The following is a 23,155-nucleotide window of genomic DNA, read 5'->3' as shown; positions in this document are numbered from 1 at the left end:
AGGAAGGGGAGGGGGACCCCCCCAGCCATGTCCACAGTCCAAGTCGTTGGGGGTCCAATTTGACTGGACAAGTGGGTGGGTACATGTGGGCATGGTATTCAGTGACAGCGTTTCGTTACAGACTCCTTGGGTGTGCTACATTCTGTTGAACCCTTTGTGAGTGAATTTTACTATATATATTTTGTATTTGAATAAATATGTCTCAGCTTTTTATATTCTAGAGCCATTACACTGGGTTGCGGTTCATATGAAGAATCCATCCTGGTCGTCCCTGCATTTATAAGAGTCTTTATACACTTTTATTTTATGTATCATACTGATATCACACTGGGATTTTAGTCTGATACTAGAGAATACAGCTCAGCAAGCAAGTTCCCTGGCTGTTTCCATAGCATTTGTATGAGCTGATGGCTTTAGATAATTCTTCCTCAGATCCGTGCTACGAAGAAAACAAAGACTTCCTGCTCTGTTGAGATCAGAAAAGAACTGGGAACGTAGATATAATTGTGGATTATTATTTTTTGCAGACGGGAGGAGACTTGGATGGGATTCACTTTTTAAATTCCGTCCAAAAGAGGCTGCCTGTCCCGCTGAAGATAGCAGATCCCAAGATCTGTACTGCTCCTATCAGCAGCCTTTTTCTTTGCTGTACACCTCTCCACATACACCTTTACTGTGTATAGCACTGCACTCTTTGTCCTCTTATATGACATATTTGTCTTGCATGCTAATTAAAAAAAAAAAAAATAGAAAAAAAAATGAAGGAAATGAATGCAGCTCATTTAGCAGCACTAATGGAGTTAACTAATCTTAAAGATGCAATGTGCATTATATTCAAAAGAATATATGTATATAACACACACACGCTTGAACAATAAAGATTCTCAGTCTCTCTGCCACTCATGTTTGCAGTTTGAATTAGAGATCCAAATGGGCTGAGTGATTATACAGGGATTGAGAAAGCAAGACTATAATTTTGTTGGGATGTCTGCAAAAATCTGTAGTCAAATAAATCGCATTTTGGCCTTTAACTTATCTACTGCAAGTCCCTTCACAATATACCAAGTGCCTGTAGTACACTGCTGTTGGTAAACAGACAGACCTTTTCTCATCAGGACTGTTAATGTATAAAAAACAAAAAACAAATCTTTCCCCAAATTATACTGACCGCTTTACCCAACTCTACAGTGACAGGGGGTCTCAACATGTGTTAATTTGTGATAATTTTACAGTGAAAAAAATTATGTTTCAGCAGCCAAAACAACTTCATATTTAGCTATGTTTTATTTATTATACAACCAGGCAGGGGATAACAGAACAAATTAAGTTCTAATTTAATCACAAAAGTGCATACTGTTTTTGTGTTCTTATGTTTTATAGTTTTATACGTGGCAGCAGTAGGGTAAAACCAAGTTAACTAATTAGAAGAGAGAGAAATAAGGTAAATGGAGCATCAAGCAACTGCAGATAATATAAGGGAGAACAAGTGACCTCTCTTCCCCCTTGCAATCTGCTTTTAATTCTCTTTATTATTTAACTTACATTGTATGCAAGGCTGAAAGCACTACTGAAAGAACATTGAAAGAACATTATGGGGGGGCGGGGCTTGGAGGCCATGCTGAACGGTCGCAGGTTGCATGAGCTCCTGCTTCCAACTGAATGAACGGCAATCTGTGCCACTTTAAAGGCGACCCACAGTCACATAAAGGCCACCAAAAGCAACTGGACAACGGGGTGCACACATTGATACCCGTTAAACGACGTTCCCACCGGTACGCAACCGACATCCCAGCGAGGCCTACTAGCATGGCGGGCACAGGGGAGACGGCCGCTCTCCTGCCGCCAACGACGGCGAGAACTTTGACCCAGAGCCCTCGTTCCCCCCCCCATGGTCCGACGGGGGTTATCGCGGACCGCCCTCTTACAATCTCCTTAACGGAGGGTACCCAAGCGACAAAATCTCCTAACAGAGAAAAAGTTACTGAGGCCTACAAAATGGCGTCTAGCCCACACGCCGTAGCCAAGTACAGCGCCAGTGAAGAAACCGAGCTCCGTCTCAATGGCTTATTCAGCGCTCTATGGGAGAAGCTGGAGGCACTCTTCTGGCCAGCAACACAAGGTACGCCACCAGACAGCACACCGCAGACCTCAATAGAAGAAGCCAGAGGGACAGGAGTAATTCCCCTCCCGGACCCCACTCCTACGACGAGCAGGCATCCACACCGGGCCGCTCCAAAGGTGGCAAAAGAGAACTCCACAAAGAGCAGACACGACCTGAAAAAGCCCATCACGGGGCGACCAGCAAGTAAACATCAGAGGCCACAACGCCTACTTACTAACTACAGGCGCAAGCCCCGGAGAGACACAGCCTTCCGAGACAGACCCAAAATGGCGGACACAGCGGACCGACCGCGCAGGAAACCAGGCAGCCCGCGACCGAGCCAAGTAAGGAGATCTGCAATCGGGACTAACCAAAACGTATACAGTAAAGCATGGCGCAGGTTTACAGCGTTACAACCCAGCGAACACCTTACCTACACCTGGCATGTTGCCATGTCTGGACTGCAGGCTCTCTGGACTCTGACTGCATCATGGGGCGATGACCTACCCCGAACAGGCACAGGCTGACCAGGCTACAGGTCCCCCCTTCTCAGCAAATAACCACCATAGGGGCTGATGTCATTCTCTTTATATTGTTATTTTCTCTTTATCTCTTAGCTATAATTATTATTATTCTCGGTGTAAACATGGGTACCAGAACAGGCATGCAATGCAAGTCTTAAAGCTATTAGTTTTGTTTAGTAAGAATCTACTATGTATTACCAACCTAGCTCATAGCTAGTTTAGTATGTCTTAAAAAACATACGTTTAACTTAGAACACGCTTGGTTACCTTAGCATATTAGGCTTTATATTCGATTTGTATTAACCTGAACCACACTACAGCTAACTCAGTATGCTTAAATATGTCCAAATCAGCCAGTATTTTGATTTTAAAACGGCGCCTGGCTCTAGCGATCTAATATTCAGATACCTTAAACGTTAACACATATACGCTAGTAAGAAGTACTGTTATTCAGTTAATTTTCTTTTATTATTATTTAATAATATATGTACATTTTAAGCACAAGTCCTGTTCCCAGCATATGTTTCCTCTATATCTGTTTCTCCATGACATGTGTAATATGCTATCATATTTAACACCAAACGTGATCCTGAACTACTGTTTTCAAATATTATAAAAATGTGCCTGTATATCAAATGCCATAACATGTCATACCAGTGTTTGCCTTCTATACCGGATGTCGCTGTTGTGGCACACGCCGACTGTTTGTTCAATCAGTGCACAACCAAAATAAAGAATTTAAAAAAAAAAAGAAAGAACATTATGGGAAAATTAAATCTCACATGGCTTCAATCAGAAAGCCTTCGACTGTGACACCACTGAGTAGCCACACATTCACAAAACGGACCAAAAAAAGTCTCCAATATAATTAACCCTGCCAATACAAAACAATGCTGAAGGTGTAACTGTGTAGTGGGAAGTTCTAAACATATCTGGTGGGGATGTACGCTTCTCAGACCTCTATGAAACAAGGCATTCAAAGTTATATATGAATTACTGGGAGAAGATCTGGAAGACAATGTTCTGGTTGCCCTTTTTCATTTAAAATATATGAAATTTTACAACACAAAAAATATATTTAATAATTCATAACTATGATTTATAATTATGTAACTATGATGGCCATTAAAAGAGTAATCTCAAGATATTGGATACAGGAAAAAAAAACATCTTGGACTCAGGTGCTAAACCAGCTTAAATACCAATATAACATGGAAAGGGTTATATCGTTTCAATATGATAATTATTTAAGCTTAGACAAAAGATGGTTACCATGAATAAATTATCTAATATAATTCTAATCTAAAGAATTGTCTTGTTCTCCGTAATTAAAATCCACATTTTAAAATGATATTCTAGTCTTCCCTAAAGTTATGATACTGATTAATCAGAGAGTTGGCCACCGATTAATCCACTCAGTCCACATGCATGTGTGTGATGTATGCTTACCAATTCACTAACTTTTCTCATTCTTTGACACACATGATTAACTTTACATATATTTATGAATTGTAAAAAAAAGTCCCGACATCTAAGCAAAGTAGACGTGCCGAGCCTGAGCTCCTGTATTTTGAGCTGACTTTGGGGTGTTGAGCCCTGCCAACTTGCACCAACGCTCACCATCGAGTACCATCAGAGCCCGGGGTCCCGGAGAAACGATCAGAGGCTTTACATGAGCCTACAGCCTGCCAGTGATTCTCTCCTGTGGCCTACTGGGGATGGAGAGGAGGAGAGGCAGCTGATCTCCTTGCCTTCAAGTTTCCAGTCCAATTCCACTGTTCTCCTACCACCACCACACCCCTCTCCTCCCCAGACAAGTGGGGGATAACCCAGTCCTAACTGGATTCTCCTGGGCTGCTCAACTGCACTCACAGTGAGGTAAAGTATTTGATCCCCTGCTGATTTTGAACGTTTGCCTACTGACAGGAATGATCAGTCTATCATTTTAATGGCAGGTGTATTTTAACAGTAAAAGACAAAACAACAAAAATAAAAAACTAGAAAAACTAATTTTGATTTGCATGGCAATGAGTTCAATAAGTATTTGACCCCTTCGACTTAGTACTTGGTGGCAAAAACCTTGTTGGCAATCACAGAGGTCAGACATATCCCAGGAGGGATTTTGTCCCACTTCTCTTTGCAGATGCTCTCCAAGTCATTAAGGTTTCGAGGCTGACGTTTGGCAACCTTCAGATCCCTCCACAGATTTTGTATGGGATTAAGGTCTGGAGACTGGCTAGGTCACTTCAAGACCTTAATGTGCTTCTTCTTGAGCCACTCCTTTGTTGCCTTGGCTGTGTGTTTTGGGTCATTGTCATGTTAAAAAACCCACCCACGACCCATTTTCAATGCCTTTGCTGAGGGAAGGAAGTTCTCATGCAAGATTTGATGGTAAAAAAAAAAAGGGACTTCATATCTTTTTCTCAGCTCCTTTGTCAGAGACCACCTGATTGATGCTTTGGCCTGAAAGGAAGGACTGAATAGAGCTAAAATTTTTTATTTTTCTAGGGAAAAATATAAACTACTTCACTTACTTGCATCACAACAAATTTGTTCCATACTCTTCTACAATGTAAGCATTTATCATGACACTTACAGCTCCCATAAGCCTTCTCAGTTGTATTATACATACAAAAACATCACTTGGGGGCACATCCAAAACACACATTCGTTAGTTGTGTTGCTGCTAGAAACCACAATAATAAGTTTATACATAAAACAACGGCATGGCTTTGCTCACATTTTGTTTTTTAACTCTGATGCACAGCAGTTATTTATCCAAAAGTGCTTACTCAGTGAATGAATTAGGCCCTGCACCTGAATGACAGGGAATTCCTCTTCAAAAATGTAAAAGTACCTACTTACTTTGGCATGGATATGAGTGTGAAGAAATCCCTCTTTGTGTTTGTTATTTCTCCCCTTTTTCATTCGGTATATTTAACTACCGAACAGAGACCACCCCCCGGCTCGTTAACTTCAAAAGCATGCCTCAATGAAACCCTCTACCTGTGCAGCCGCCGTTTGTATTGCCGAATGCCACGTGGCTGAGAAAACGGCGGCCATTTTGTTTGTGCGAACAAAGGCAGCGGGACTTGGTCATCGAGTGTCTGGAACTAAAATCGGACACTCAACTTCCCGAACACCCAACATACGAACGCTGGATCTTCGTTTCCCGAACAGCTAGGAGAGCGCTGTTCGGTACTTTTGTTCATTCGTATGAGGGGAGCAATCGCTACAAGGAGCCAGGGGGAACCGTTCGTGGGATTATTTGTTTATTTCAACTTCACGAACTAGACCGGCAAAATCACCCAAACTCGTGGAACAAAATCACCCAAACTCGTTTTGGGCAGCATTCTCGTGGTTAGCCGGTCACCTAACACTTCCATAGAATTTGAAAACCCCTGAACTGATCTGGGTGATTTTTGGATATGTTGGTCACCCAGATCAGGGCTATCAGGGGATATGACTTTTAAGGGGATGCCTCCTGTTTTTAGGGGTGTTCTGAAAGTTGGGGGGAAATTATTTTTTTTGCCTGGAGATAATGAAGTTATTATTATATCTGCCAAGTCCAGGGGAGGGAATTGTATGTTTGTACTGGGAGTGTTTAACTATTTCTCTAGTTATGATTGTCTGTACTATGTCCAGACTTGCATAAAAGCCAGTGAGGCATAATAAAGCTCAGTTCTGTTGTACCCTTCTTCTAGACTCTGGCTGATGTTTGGGTATTCGTATGCTTTACTAAGGGAATCTTCTTGTAAAGCTGTTTATTCGTATGGGAATGGTTTATTTTATCTGCCAAACGGAGAGTTATAATCACCGATGCTCTGGCCGTTCGGAAGGAAACTACCGAATGGGTATTGGATATACCAGGTTTCCTTACAATTAGCAAATGCATTAATCAATGAATGCAACAACCCACCCTTAAACCCAGTGTAAATAGTTTTTCTTGCTCTACATTGTATCATATGAATTACAGTACATGGAATCTGAAACGTTCCCAAAGATTAAAAAAATTGTACACTAGCAATCTAAAATTACAATTGTCTTTCCCATATACTAAAATACCATGTTCACCTTACAGGCAAGTCAAACATGGCATGATCAGTCACAACCAGCAAGAAATGACAGATTTATTCACTATATTCCATTAAATAACTATGAAGAAAAAGTTTCTAAAGTAGTCTGCCTCAGGAGATATTGGAACCTGGTCACAGCATAAAATGCTCAACAATGATGGCATATATTTCCACAAACCTATTGGCAAAACATCACTGATGATACCTTACAAGGTTGAAACAATCGTCTGGGGTTGCGGTCTCTCTCGTGCAGAGGGAACTTGCTGGCATTTCGGATCTGGACTGCCTGATATGCTTAATATATGTTAGAAATATAATTAGTCCCTGGCCTTATCTTAAGTCTAGGATAGCCTTATGCCTATCCTACGCATGCTTAAACTCCCTCACTGTGTTAATCTCAACCACTTCAGCTGGAAGGCTATTCTATGCAGCCAACAGTAAAGTAATACTTCCTGATATTTTTAAACCTTTGCCCTACTAATTTAAGTAGGTAATTTAAGTAGTAAGTGTCCTCTTGTTGTGGTAGTTCTTTTAAATATAGTCTCCTCCTTTACTGTGTTGATTCCCTTTATGTATTTAAATGTTTGTCATATCCCCCTTATCTTGACTTTCCACAAAGCTATACATGTTAAGTTCCTTTAACATTTCCTTGTAAGTTTTATCCTGCAATCCATGAACCAGTTTAGTAGCCCTTCTCTGAACTCTCTCTAAAGTATGTTCTCTCTCTAATGGCACAAGACGAGCTAAAACCAGCTTGAAATCTGAGCAGGGACCCACCAAAGGGCAGGCTAATTATGCTGTTGTCTGTTCTCACCTTTCTTGCTACTTCTTTTTCTCTCCATAAATTATATGAATACCAGTAGCTGTGACAGATGAATGGAAAACAACATTATTGTATACTCTAGTATGAACAATTTCTTAATTTAGCACCTTTACAAAAGGTAGGAAAAAAATTATAAAAAGCACTGTGCAGGCGGGCGGGGCCTGACAATCAAGCCGAGCGGACGTTAATCACATTGGCTCATGAACACTACTCGCAAAATAGCTCAAGTTTACTGCTTTGTAGCCCCTTCAGGCGTATAATCTACACCCGGAGACTCCTGGGCATCTCTATATGCAAGTGGCAAAACGTGATTTATTATTAAGATCACTCCAGCCGAAAGACAACACTTGAGGCCTAGTCTGGGGATTGGCGGAGGAGGCGACCGATCCTCCGAACATGACCTGGTCGGCCCTACCAAGAGTGCATCCAGAGCCCTGTACTCTCCCAAGTGTGGGGGTTATCCCGGACCCCACCAAGATAGCACTCACTTCTGAAATGCTTCTGGGCAATCATTGCACAAACTACTCCCACATAGTCTAACCAAAATTGCCAACAACAATGCTGCTCCACTGTTTGATGTGCAGACATCGGTCAGCAAGTGGGAAGCTGGCTTCCTGCGGGCATTTGAATCCATATGTCAGCAATTCTGGAGGACACGGCAAGAGCGGCAAAGTGATTCTCCACAACCTACTCCTGTGACACCGCCTCTTAAGAATGTTGTGGTCTGAAGACTCCCTCCTCGACGGAAAACTAAGAGATCTTGAGTAATCAAGGCCACGCGCCTGGGAGACATACCCTTCCCAAGGCATCATGCCTACTTTCCGTCTACGAAGGGTGCAGCCGGTAGTTGGTGGACGCAGGTCACTGATGAAGCTGGGAAATTGAGAGCAATAGTGCACTGTATCGGAATGGGACACTCTGGCTATCATCTTGATTTCCCTGGACTATGCATGCATGCAATGGGCATTAGCTAAACAAGCTGTTACCGAAGGGTCACTCACCCTGACAGTATGTCTGGGCTGTATCCCCCACTTTATGGTTCATACCACTATGACTGCCCTCATGCAGTTCCATATTCCTTTTCAGTGTCTCTCTTTTTGAGCCCTACCCCCTGCTGTTTCAACCCTAATTGGCATTTTGTGCCCAACTACCGCAATACTTGGTGGTTTCACCCTCGTGTCATACTATAACAGTCTAGTGATTTGTATCTTCTCCTATTGATTCCATAGTTTATCCGCATATAATATCTCTTATATCCCAGATTGCAATGCTGTGTTTCATACATAGAAGTGTTCGCTTAGAATTTCATTCCTACATTATTGCACATTTACTCGTGTTTAGTCGGTCTGTTTGGCTAAAAGCATCATGTCTAGTATAATTCATTCACAGTTAAATCACGGTTTACCTTTTTAGGGTTAGGGTTACTGTTTTACTTAACTATAAGCCTGTCTTTGAATATCTCTTAATTAAGCTTGAGTTACAAAAAAAAAAAGTGCAGATTATATGTCTTGAATACCAAAAATTGATCTCTCCTCCCGTAATGCTGCCAAGACTTCCAATATGTTATGTTTCATGCACAACCAAAATAAACAATTATAAAAAATGTTTAAAAAGCATTGTGCAGTAAGTCCACATACTTGTTGGAGATTATATATTTTGTGTATTAACTGCATTACAAGGCCAACACAACATAGGTTTCATAGACACAGGAGATGACTTTAATTAACGAACCTACAGTAATAATGAAGCTGAATGGCTGTGTTAGTCCATTGCTAAGAAGGCTTAATGACAGCCAATTTATCGCACAAAAGAATTTACAAACGTTATGAACATTTACTCTTGCATATTAACAGAATAAATTGCCAATTTTAACTGGCCTTGTATGTAGAAAGAAGGAACACTTCAATGTTGTTTTCCAAAATACTATTACAGTACATGTTACATTTTTGTACATATAATTTAACCCCTTAAGGACACATGACATGTGTGACATGTCATGATTCCCTTTTATTCCAGAAGTTTGGTCCTTAAGGGGTTAAGGAGCTTTATAAAGAACAAATGCCAACAATTTATAAGCGTTAATAGAAAAATGAAGGTCATAAGATCCTGGTCTTTTCTTTTTATAAAAAGACTCACGTAAGTTAGCAAATTAATAGATAAGGAGAGGTGTAGAAATGCATTCTTGCATACACTGATCAGCCACAACATTAATAAGTGAATAACATCGATGATATGGTTACAATGGCACCCATCAAGGGGTGGGATATATTAGGCAGCAAGTGAACAGTCAGTACTTAAAATTCATGTGTTGTAAGCAGGAAAAATGGACAAGCTAAAAGATCTGTGTGAATTTGACAAGGGCTAAATAGTGATGGCTTGATGACTGGATCAGAGCATCTTCAAAATGGCAAATCTTGTGGGGTGTTCCTGGTATGCAGTGGTTACCTAACGGAAGTGATGCAAAGAAAGACAACCGGTGAACTTGCATCAGGGTCAGAGGCGTGTGAAGGCTAGCCCACCTTGTCCAATGCCACATAAGAGCCACTGTAACTCAAATTACTGAAAAATGTAATTGATAAAAACGTGTCAGAACACACAGTGCATTTTAGTTTGCGTCCAAGGAGGCTGTGAATGGGTGGGTCAGAGCATCTCCAAAACACGAAATCTTGTCGGAGTGTTACCAGTAGCATTAAAAACACCAGTCTAATATTGTGTAGGTCCTCCTTGAGCTTCCAACACGTCGAGGCATGGTTTGCACAAGACCTGAACTTGCCCTCTGGTATCTGGCACCAATATGTCAGCAACAGATTCTTTTAAGTCATGCGAGTTGCGAAGCGTGACCTCCATGGATTGGATTTGTTGTTCCATAAGCACATCCCACAGATGCACAATTAGATTGAGATCTGGGTATTTTGAAGGCAAGTTTGACACCTTGAACTCTTTATCTATGTTCCTCAAACCATTCCTGAACATTTTTTGCAGTGTGGTTGGGTGCATTATCCTACTGAAATAGGTTAATGTCATCAGGGAACACCATTGCCATGAAGGGGTATATGTTGTCTGCACCAATCTCTAGGCAAGTGGTACATGTCAAGGTAACATCCACAAGAACGCCAGTACCCAAGGTTTCCCAGCAGAAAATTACACAGAGCTTAATACTGCCTCCGCTGGACTGCCATCTCTACCAGAGGCAAACGACACACACACTCAGATATTCACCTGATCTAAAAGATAACATGATTCATCAGACCATGAACTCCAGCAACTTTCTTCTATTGCTCCATGTTCCAGTTCTGATGCTCACGTCCCAAATGAAGGCACTTTCAGCAGTGGACAGGGGTAATCAACAGCACTCTGACTGTTCTGTGCCTACGCAGACCCATACGCAGCAAACTGTTATGCACTCTGTGTTCGACACCATTCTATTATGGCCAGCATTACGTTTTTCACCAATTTCAGCTACAGTAGCTCTTCTGTGTGATCAAGCCAGATGGGCTAGCCTTCACCCAACACTTGTATCAACGAGCCCTTAGTGCCCATGACCCTGACGCAAGTTCACCGGTTGTCCTCCCTTTTGGTATGTCCTAGCCACTGTACACTGGGAACACCCCATACGACTTACCATTTTGGAGATGCTCTGATCCAGTCATCAAGCCATCATTATTTGGCCCTTGTCAAAGTCACACAGATCTTTTCACTAGCCCATTTTTCCTGCTTCCAACACGTGAAATGCAAGAACTGGCTGTTAAGTTGCTGCCTAACATCCCACCCCTGGACAGGTGCCAGTGTAACGACATAATGAATGTTAAATTAATACACCTGGCAAGATATATAGATATTTAAGTAAAACCTACTGTATGTTTTTTTAAATATGTACTCCTACCTGTAGGTATTAGAGAATCACGCTCAATTATCCGTGCTGAAGCCAGATCACTGATAATGTATTGTAATCTCAAGTGTCTGAAAACTGGCACAAAGGGGCAGCCTTGCTGACATTCCAGGAACGTGATGTTGTCCTCTTCCAACACTATAGGGAAAGATAGGTAAATATATCAGTCATCCCAGTTAAAACTGAAGAGTCCAATCTCAAATCTTTCAGACTGCATAATCACGGAGCAACAACACAACTTTAGCAGTTTTGGTGCGTAGATTATGTCCCTGCAGTCTTAATGCTCAACTCACTGTCATTTAGGAGTTAAATCCCTTTGTTTTTGCAGTCCTAGCCACATCTACAAACCATGAGAACTGCATTGATTTTCTGGCAAAGATCCTGAGGAGGAAATTTGGCAATATCACTTCCTCAACATGAACATAAGCAATGAGACAAAGCCAGTAATATAAAACAAAATAAACACAATGTACAGCTGCTTTTGGATGACGGAGGAAGCATCTGCCTGTCTGTCATAAGAAATAGACAAGGACGTGGGCTTGATACCTGGCTGGAATGATGGTAAGGGTTGTTTGCTACCTTGATGCGTTATCAAATTAAATTTAACCCCTTAAGGACACGACATGTGTGACATGTCATGATTCCCTTTTATTCCAGAAGCTTGGTCCTTACGGGGTTAAAGGCATACAAAAGGCATCAAAACAATTTTAGCTTAATGAAGCAGTTTTAGTGTATAGATCACGCTCTTGGAGTCTCAATACTCCATACTCTACCATTTTATGTACTTTTTAACTGTTCATTTCAGTGAATTTATTTCAACAATAAATATTTGTTCTTCTTACAACCCCCCCTCTCCCATCCCTTCTGTCCCTTGCACCTGCTAGTAATAATTAAATGTTATCATCAAAATTAGTTTTATAGGCCTCAGTCCAAAAACCCAGCTAACAAGAAAAAAAAAAGTAATTTCTGAGGCTAGGGCTCAAAGTTTGCACTAAAGCACCCCATGATGGTTATCTCCATAAAGACAGCAAGAGTTTTCTGTGCTTCCTTGTGATTTGTATATCATTCTGTAAAGTGCAGATTGTAGTTATCTTACTATAGATATTACCATCATGGCCTACTACATTTTTTTGTGTGAGAAGATTAAATTGCAAGGATGGCTGCTTTTCTCTGTAAATTGGAGCATCTAGTTGTGATTTCTCTAGCAATAGTTCTACATTTGGACAAGACTAATAATACCGGAGTGAAAATCTGGATTTAATTTTTTTATTTATTTTTTTTAAATCACACTTTGTATTTTTCTCTATTTAAATTAAAACCTGTTCTTGAAACCCAGGTAGATACGACTGCAATAAAATCCTCACACATTGACAGCTAGTTGTGCAATTAAAGTAGATATGTTGAACAATGCGCTTATAGCAATATAGTTAACAGAAGTAGGATTTTGTTATAAGGAAAGACGAAATATTTCTGACCCCAATCCCCCACCTCTTTGGACCTCAAAGGAGCAACAAAAAAAGCACTTAGACAGAAACAGACTAATTAAGGACCTAACAGACCGAAATATTATGCATTGCATTCCTCAAAGGAATTTACACTCACATTTGCAAATGAAACTGCCCAAAAGTATTACACTCTGTAGAAATTCTGAGTTATGCATTCCAGCTATTTTTAATTTAGAAATCTCTCAAAGTTTTAAGAATTCAAATCACCAACTGAAGAAATACATAATGAGAATGCAAAACACTTAAAATGTCTTAATGAAGTTAGGACGTTCCTAACCTAACTAGACTGGATTGAACACTAGGACAGCATGGAGGCAGGGTTCAATCTCTACACTCACAGATTTACTGGCCCCAGAACAGTGTGCAGCTATAAAATGAGTGTTGAATTCAGCACTTTAAAGGGGATTTTAATCCACATGGCTGGAGTCTGTTGTGAGCAGTGTTAAAACTCCCTCACACCAGTGAGACCCAGACATCAATACCTGGGGCCATAGTTAAATGAGCTGCATAATCTATATAAATATCCACAACTGAGTGATCCTGCTCAGCCACAGTGATTTTGAACCTTCCCATCTGGAGAGGGAGACCGCCAGTGTCTCCCTGTATGCCCCTTTACATTTAACAATCAGGACGGATATGCAAACCTACTGGAAGAGGTTTTTTTTGTTTTGTTTTCCCCATATTTAACATTGTATACATACTTAATGTGTTCCGTATATTTATATAATATATTTATAAAATCCCTTTGCGTCCTTTAAAATGGAAACAAAAAAACAATAGATAATATGTACACTTAGAGACAAACCCTTAAAGGGACACTATAGTCACCCAGACCACTTAATCTTTTTAAAGTGGTCTGGGTGTTGTGCCCCTTTAAGCCTGCAATGTTGAATACAGCAGTTTCAAAAAATATAATTGCAGGGTCATCCACTAGAGGTGCTTTCAGAATGTTCATAGATTTTAACTCTGTGAAATGACATTGGATGTTCTCAGGCTTTTCAAAAAATCTCCAATTGATTTAATGCTTTCCTGTGTGAAAATACCAGTGAACATGCGGCACTCGCCGTGCATGCACATTAGATCCTCTATCAGCGTGACACTACTGGAGGATTGGAGCCAAAGCTGAGGGACACTCCAGACAATTGCAATAGAAATTACACCCCTGTCTTACAAGCAGACAACAGGTCCTGTTACTTCCTGGTTTGGTTAGCTCAGAGGAGTTAAACTCAAGAGGTAGTCATTACTCAGAGCACTGTCTGTAACGGCCACGTGGGGACTTATGTAACAGTTAACCAGGAGTTGGAGCTCAGTTGCAGGAGATGACACAGAAAGGAGGCAAAAACCAAAAGCGCAGTACAGATTAAGGGGAAATTCAAAGGCAGGGTCAGACGAGAAGCAGAAGTCAGGGCTGGCAGCAGAGTAACATAGTCGGTAAAGCAGGCAGAGGTCAGAGTCCAGGAAAAATCAGTCAGTAGCGAAGCAAAGATTCATCAGAAAACAGCAAACAGGCAAAATGACCAGATGCTAGGTTTCAGGCAGGGCTGGCTTTTACAGCCTGCTAGTTAGATGCAGCTGACCCTAATTGGAAAATGGCTACAGGTGGGTCAGCACTACTTAATCCAGGCAAGGGGTCAGGAAGCAGAATAATGCAAACAGAAACTGAAGCCCCCTGGTGGACAGCATGGCAGAGAACCTGACTGGGATGCTGGAACTTGCTGTCTGCAGGGCTTGGGCTGTGCCGTGACACTGTCCTTGCAAAGACTTCTTATTGAGCTGCTTTGGGAAGTCTGTAATTGGAAAGCCACAGAAAGTTTGGGCAGGGTTAGAAGGGGAGGGTTTGCAAATGCAGCAGACAAGAGATCTGCAGGTTTTGCAATCTATTTTTAGATTACCCAAATAAAAAAAACTACATAATTAGATACATGCAAGTTTCCATTTGGGGTATTTACTAAACATGGATTTTTATTTATTTTGCATTTGGGCAGTGGAGTGTCCCATTAGGACGAGTGAAAAAAGGGCTATTAACCCATTCAACACCGTGGGACGGTGTGAAGGCAGAGAGTCATTATAGCATTAAGTGTACAGTTTTGTATTCCTAATGCTATAGTGTTCCTTTAAATTAGGGGTGGCACTGCAGGCAGCCGCACTAAATTATGTGGAGGAGGACCGTGGGGGCGCGCAGTGTCAGGCGTTCCGCCTTCACGGTGTTAACAGAAGGCGTGGAAGGATCCGACTGGAGTGGGTCTGAGTGCGGAGGTTCCCTGTCATCGGCGGACATCTATGAGGGAGCACGAGGCGCCTGATATTTAGTTACTCTGCTTCTATAATGTATTTTAAATGCTTTTTAAAATGTATCTTAAGGATCTGGGTAGGTAGGGGTTTTGTAGACTGGAGGGGTTGCAGATTGTGGTTGTGAGTGTGCTGGGATGGGGGATTGCAGATTAGGTTGTGGGGATTACAGATTAGGTTGTGGGGATTGGGACATTGGGGGATTACTGATTGTATTGGAGGATTGCGGATTATATTGTGGGATTGGGGCGGGGAATGTCATTTGGTCCGACCTGACATGGCACTGCAGGCAATTAGTTGGTCACGAACGAGGACTGGAGGAGGACCGTGAAGGCGCGCAGCGTCACGTACCAACATGCTCCGCCCCAATCACAATGTTTCCGTAAGGCGAAAAGGATCCGCTCTGACTAGAGTGGGTCTGAGTGCAGCGGTTACCTGTCAGCAGTGGACATCTTAAGGAGCACAAGGAGCCTGTCAGTAACAGACATCTTAAGTAGCTCTGCTCTGATCTGATCTGATCAAATATTGTGAGTTACTCTGCTTGGCTTTCCTATTTGAAATTTATTTTTTTTAAATGGGGCAGGGTAGAAGTTTGTAGACTGGGGAGGGGGTTGCAGATTGTGTTTTTGGGGGTGCTGGAGGGTTGTAGATTGTCTTGTGGGGATTGCTGATTGTGTAATGTGGGGCATGGAGGATTACAGATTATGGATTGGAGTATCATAGATTTTGTTTTGGGGGATTGAGGGGGAATACAGATTGCTTTTTTGTGAGATTACAAATTGTGTTTTGGGAGGTTGGGGGATTGCAGAGTTTTTTGGGGAGAGGGATTGCATTGTGCTTTTTGGGGGTGATGGATTGCAGATTGTGTTTTTTGAGGGGTGAGAGATTGCATTGTGTTTTGGAGGGGTGAAGGATGGCATTGTGTTTTGGAGGGGTTGAGGGATTGCATTGTGTTATTGATTGGTGAGTGACTGCATTTTGCTTTTTTTTGGGGGGGGGGAGATAGGGATTGCAAATTGTTTTCAGGGCGGTTGCAGACTGTGTAATGAGCATGTGTGCCAATGAGCTTGTCTGTAGTGAGCATGTGTGTGTCAGAGAGCCTGTGTTTTTGTAGCTACCATGACACAACAACTTATACGGCTGGCATGCATTTTTTTTTCCAGGACTGCTTTGCATTCCCAGTCAGGACCTGCTCAGAAGATAGTCGGTGCCAGGGAGGCAAAAAGTGTTACACACTGGATAGTTATTAAAACTATAAAAAGTGGTGTGACATCATATAAATGGCAACTACAGAGATAAGAAAAGTTGATGCAGAGTGTCGATCTATCCAAGAGAATTGGACAAATTATTATTTTTGTTGTTGAAGTCAAAGGCAAACCTGTGTGCATAGTTTGTGTCGATACATTAGTAGTAATGAAAAAAGCGAATCTGGAGCGTCATTACAGTTCAAAACATGCTAAACTCAACGAATTGGGAGGCCAATTGCGCCTGGATAAAATCAATGTGGAGTTTGAAATCACAACAAGCCACTTTCACTAGACCTCGTTATGACAGAGACAACGTTATTCAGACAAGTTATTTAATGAGTGAGCTAATCACAAAGAAGCTCAGGCCTCATGTAGAGGGAGAGTTTGTGAAAGAGTTTGTGCTGCGGAGTTGTTAGCACCAGACAAAGTAAAATAGTTTCAGTGTTAGTTTGTCTCAGAGAACAGTCTCAGATCGGATTACTGACTTAACACAAGATATTGAAAAAACACTGAAGGATTCTGCAGAAGAACTCCAATTGTTCTCTCTGGCTTGTGACGAGACAACGGACATAACAAATACTGCTCAACTGGCTGTTTTTGTTCGTGAGATAACTGCAGAGTTTGATACACGAGAGGAACTGCTTTCACTGGAAGCCATGCATGACACCACAAGAGGTGAGGACTTGTTTGAAAGACTTGTTTTATAGAGTTGAGCGAACCAGAACCGCAAAGTTCGGGTTCGTATCGAACATTATGTTTTTTGGACCCTGGACCCGAATATGGACATATCACTGTATGTTCGGGTTGGAGTTCGGTGCTCGGCGATTTAATGGCGCGTTTTGAAAGGCTGAAGGGCAACCAATCAAAAAGCGTTTGAGTCGTGTGCCCTTAGAAGCCATGCCTACTAATGGCATGGCTGTGATTGGCCAGTGCAGCATGTGACCCAGGCTCTATATATAAGCTGGAGTCACGTAGCGCCGCACGCACATGAGTTTTTATTAGTGTAGGGAGAGGATGCTCTCGCTTTTAGGGACAGATTAGGAAAGAATTCTGCAAACTAGTACATTAGTGGGATGCTCTTCATATCGGAGAGTCAAATTGAAGCGTCAAATAGTGCGGTTACAGCGCAATTGTAAACAAACATTCTTATTTTCTGGGTGCTAATCTGCTAAATAGTAAATTTGGGCCCTGTACTATATATCTGAGAGTCAAATAGAAGCGTCAAATACTGTGGTTACATCGCACTTTCAAAAATTCAAAATTTTTTGGTGCTAAATAGTACATTTGCAGCCTGCGGTGCATTTCATGCAGTCCAGGAAACTAAAAAAAAAAAAAAAAAAAAAAAAAAACAATTGTTGACTATTGGCGGTTATATTGTCGCCTGACACAAAACATCTGTTAGTTTGGTGGGTGAACGCAAAGAATGAGGAGAGCGTCAAATAAGGGACGTGGCCCTGGTCGTGGTGCTGCAGGTGTTGGTGGAATCCTTGTTACAAGGAGAGGACGTGGTCGATCTGTGCCAGCTACACGCACAAGTGAAACACCTTCCTCATGTGCAAGTACGCGACAGAACCTTCAGCGTTATTTGGTAGGCCCGAATGCCGCTCTACGAATGGTGAGGCCAGAACAAGTACAGGCGATAGTAGATTGGATGGCTGACAGTGCCTCCAGTTCCTGCACATTGTCTCCCACCCGGTCCCCTGCTGAAAGTTCAGAGCTGGCACCTGCAGTTCATGGCCATCTGTCTTTCACCTCCCCCCCTTGCAAATCAGCCTGAGCCACAAGTCATGCAGCAGTCTCTTATGCTTTTTGATGACTCTGCTGGCAGGGTTTCCGTGGGCCATCCACCTAGCCCTGCCCCAGAAGTGGAAGAGATTGAGTGCACTGATGCACAACCACTTATGTGTCAGGATGTGGACATGCAAGGACCACCGCAGCACGTCTCTGATGATGACAAAACACAGGTGCCAACTGCTGTGGCTTTCAGCAGTGTGCAGACCGGCAAGGAGGGCAATAAAAAAAACAAAAAAAAAACAGCCTACTCAACCTATGGGTCACTTAGTATAAACTATGTACACAATAGCAGAGGCTTGTGAAGGCCTTTTTTCCATGCATCAGGAGTTGAGCCCAGTTTGAACAATGAAAGAGTACCCTGCCTGAACCCTGTCTCAAATGGATAATTCTGGTGATCCTCCAGACAGCCATGCTTTAGATTTTGATTTATGTTCTTCCAAAGCTAAAATCAAAGATTCCATCTAGTGCTATTTTATGGCTCACATGTATTTTAAATTTTAGGTTATTCTACGTGATTTCCCTATCCATATTTGTTGGCAGGGCACTTGTCCTACTCTTACCCCCATTTTACTTCATTTTGCAGCCCTCTAGCCCTTTCCAGGACTTTTTTAGAGCCATTTTTGTGCCCAAAAGTTAGGGTCCCCATGGACTTCAATGGGATTCGGGTTCGGGGTCAAATTCAGGGTCAAGTTCGATCCCGCACCCGGACCTTTTTAAAGTTCGGCTGAACCCAAACATCCAGGTGTCAGCTCAACTCTATTGTTTCTATTGTTATCAATGAAAAAACTTGAACATTTGAAAAGTTAAGTGGCCTTACTACAGATGGAGCTCCAGCTCACAAAAAGGGTTAGTTGCATTTGTCAAGAAAGAACTGAATCGTCTCAATCTTGATCCAAATTATTTCATTAAATGCCACTGCATCATACACCAAGAAAGTCTCTGTGCACAGTTGTTGCGGCTCAACAATGTGATGTCAACTGTAGTGTCATGCATAAATTTTATCAAAACCAGAGGGCTTAACAGCCGCCAGTTTAAGGAGTTACTAAGTGACGGTGATCTTGTTTATCACTGTGAAGAGTGGGGGCTGAGTCGCGGGAACACGCTCAGGAGATTTTACGAACTGCAGGATGAAGTCAAGCAGTTCATGGAGATGAAGTGAAAATCTGTCATGGAACTCAATGATAGCAAGTGGCTGTGTGATCTAGGATTCATGGTGGACATTACCAAGTACCTCTCAGAGCTGAATGTCAAGCTGCAGGGCCACAACCAGCTTCTCAGCTCACTGCTTTCAAACGTTAACTCGTTTGAAGGTAAAGTGCAACTCGGAAAAAAATAACACTGTGAATTTACCCACTCTGGAAGGACAAAAGCCTTCTACGACAGAAGAATATGCTGGTGAATGTGCGAAACTAATTGAGGCATTTAATGAAAGATTAAAAGATGTGAAAAGTAAACAAATTGAACTGAACATCTTTGCTACACCTTTCAATGTGGAACTAGCTGATGTGCCTGATAACCTACAACATGAAATAATTCAACTGCAAAGCGATGATGTGCTGAAAGCTAGGTACAACAACCTCCCACTGCTTGAGTTCTACAAACAATACACAAGTAATGATGAATTCCCCACTTTGAGAAGAATTAAAGTATTACAGTTCCAGCCGTCACATTAGGGGTGAGTTAATTAAATGTTTGACCAAATAAAGCAGGCTAATTTTAAGTTGATAATTTTGTACAGCCCCTGAATGAAGTTATAAATATCCAAATGGCCCATGGCAGAAAAAAGGTTCATCGCCCCTGCTTTAAATATATAGTGGAACAAAAACATAATGCACATTCCATGATGTGCTTCGGTTCAGAGCTTTTACAATTGCCTCTATCCTTAAAGGGTTCTCACTGATAAAATATGACTATGGGTGGCCTCACGTTTTTTTTTTTTTTTTAATCAGAGATCCTAATCTGTAAGCTTTGTTTGCATATAGAGTTATAATCAAAATTATTCAATTACACAGTGAAAATCAGGTTATTTTCAAAATTCACAGACTTTCAGCTGTTTGGAATCAACAAAAGCCAATTAAATTGCTCAACACAACTAAAGTGGTTTCCCCAAATTCAACTGAAAATGCAACTTACAATGACTTCTCCAGTCTCAATTATTTAACCCCTTCATGGCAAGCATCTAACCTTTTCCAGCTCAATTCATTAAAAAGCACTTACACATTTCGTCCATCTTATCCAGAGTTGAACACACCTATGATTAAGCCTGTATAAGATGGATAAAATGCATAACACCACTTTTTAAATGTACTAAATTAATAAAGTTAATATTTTTTCTACACCAGTTCCTCAAAGTTTGTGCATATATTTCTTTACACATTTGATATTGTCTGTTTGGATCATGAGGTGTAGAAGACCACATACCTGTGCACCAGTTACTAGTTAGCTGGTAATTGTACTTGCTAAAGGATTTATGAGACATGAATTCGTAGTTTCAGCACTTTCAGCACAGTGTTTTGTTTTTGCATTTTATTTTTTATTTTTACTAACCATTCCTACGTTTGGAAAACCAGGCATCAGCTTCGGTCAGCAGCTGTTTTAACGACCCATTCCAAGAAGGCACCAATTGCAGGAACATCCACTGAGAATAAATTTAATTATCAGGATAAATTCAATTTAGAAAAAAAATAAAATTTATGACAGTATACATTAAGCTACCTAAAAGAAGAAGTTAATACTCATGTGGTTTTTGCATAATATTAGGACAGAGATTTGTTCTGAGAGGATATCGAGAGAACAGCTGGCAAAAAACAAAAAATGTATAAATGGCAACAGTGAAACAATCAGGTAGTTTTAGAACGAGAAAAGGGATTACTAACTTAACTGAATTATCCTACGTTCATAAAGAAAAAGGAGCAAAGAATAAAAAAAACTGCAAGAATTTAATTTCAAATGGGTATTTCTAATTTAATGAAAAAAGGGCAGTAGATTTTTAATATGGAGGCTTGGAATCTTATGTACCTTTTTTAAAGCTGTATACACATCCATCTCTACTTGCATAACAAGTAGGTCCGGGGAAGAGATCAGCTGTTTCATCATCTTAATACTGCAAACAAACACATTACTACATGTTAAAAGGTATAAACAAAAAAGATGAAAATTTAAGTTGCTTTTTTGTTTAGTTAAAATGTCTAACTATACTGGTTATTCCATAAATTAATATATATGTTCAAATAAACTTTTATGATTTTTAATCAGACGCAGCAAGCTTCAAGCAATGTCAGTGAAAAGTTCCAGTCTGTGATTATGGCCTCAAGAATCACCCAGGCTTTAGGTTGTATTGATAAACCACAGGAAAAGAATGGGGAGGTCTTCAATTTTTGTACCATGGGCGCTCCTTGAGGACAGAATTAAGAACACCTGACCCAGTTGGTTGTTAGATATAAAAGACTGAGTCCAATGTCCATCTAATTAGAAATATTGAGGTGCAGTATTAGATCCTTAAGAGAAGTGTGGCCATTCCAGGCAGCAACTTTTAAAAATACAAGACCACAGTAAGGACAATAGAGAAATATGCAAGTTAAGAGGAAAAAAAATAGAAAGATCAAGAAGAGCAAAAAAAAAAAAAAAAAAAAAAGTCTTATTAGAGAGTCAGTGTGCGCATAAAATCTTACCTCAGACCAAATACCGAAGAGGAACGAGAATTACAATAATAGAATTACTTTCCATTCTATTTAAAAACGATTATTAGATAGTTATTGAAAATTATTCATTTAGAAAAAAGTATTGATACTTACTGTAATTCCCATTTACTGGCCATTATCCATCACAGGATTAAGTGTGACCAGTACCTCCCCTCAGCCTGCAGGACAAGAATTTAAACTTGAAGGTATAAATTAGCAGCCCTTCCACAACACATCTCAGTCTCCATCCTAGCTATAATAACCTGGAGAAGAAACTGGATGGAAATGCAATGCTGCCATGGATAACAGCCAAGAAAAGAATATTTCAGTAAGTATGCATATGTCATAGATCCTGCCTAATCATGGTAGCAATATTCTGTGGGTAATACTGAAGACATCATGCAGGTCACATGTTTTGCAAAAAATACAAATAAAAACAACAAATATATAAGAAAAAGAGATACAGACTGTAAAGTAGAATGGCGAAAGAGGCAGAGAGGCGATAGCATTTGATAAACATATTTAGGAAGGACCCATTTGTGGTCTTACAAATGCTCTTTGGGGAGATATTAGACTCTGCAGTCAATGATGTAGAAGCTGCATAGGTGGAATGTGCTCTGGGGACAGCTGGTACTGGAATCCCTAGTGGAGACTGCCTGACTTCCCAAGTCGAAACAGAGGCTGTGTCTGCTTTATGAGCACTCCAATGATTCAGGGATAGCGGAGGATTTATAGTCCAGTAAAATTAATTAAATTATAGTTGGCAACTACTACAGACATCAAGGAGCAATCCATGGCAATGTTAATTACTTTCATGTTCAAATTTTAACAGTTTAATCCTGAGAATGTGCTTTAATACACAAAATGAACCTAACTATATGGCAAATGTTTATTTGAAAAAGCAATAGGGGTTAAAGGGTTACTATAAACCTTTTAGAATATATTTTTTAATTTTTACTGCTCTATAGAGTATTATTACGTATGTCCACATCCATTTTAACACCCAAATCTTGTAAATTAAAGGTTACTTGGAATTCAGTGCTGGCAAAGCCTTCTTTCCATGCCCCACCCCGGCATGATGTTACGTCACGCATTTCCCCTGCACGTCCAATCAAATGCTTCATAGAGAAGCATTTGATTGTACACCTTTCACCTCCCAAAGTGCATTTGTGCACTTTCATCTGCCGAGGGGAGGGTGTGAACAAAGGAGGACTAGGTAGGCAAAAA

General features: G+C 40.9%; 1 protein-coding gene across 1 annotated transcript in view; it reads right to left on the bottom strand.

Moving 5' to 3' along the window:
• GMCL1 (germ cell-less 1, spermatogenesis associated) overlaps positions 1-23,155 on the bottom strand; it is a 184,603-nt gene that overhangs the window by 91,882 nt on the left and 69,566 nt on the right. Inside the window, exons 8-10 of the mRNA XM_063445583.1 lie at positions 21,267-21,351; positions 20,796-20,886; positions 11,408-11,551 (exon numbers count right to left, since the gene is read on the bottom strand). Coding sequence (XP_063301653.1) covers positions 11,408-11,551; positions 20,796-20,886; positions 21,267-21,351 — 320 coding nt within the window. The remainder of the gene's footprint in view (positions 1-11,407; positions 11,552-20,795; positions 20,887-21,266; positions 21,352-23,155) is intronic.

The sequence above is a fragment of the Pelobates fuscus genome, chromosome 3 (genome assembly GCF_036172605.1).
Source record: "Pelobates fuscus isolate aPelFus1 chromosome 3, aPelFus1.pri, whole genome shotgun sequence".
In the NCBI taxonomy this organism is placed as follows: domain Eukaryota; kingdom Metazoa; phylum Chordata; class Amphibia; order Anura; family Pelobatidae; genus Pelobates; species Pelobates fuscus.
This window is presented reverse-complemented; position numbering and strand designations above follow the sequence as displayed.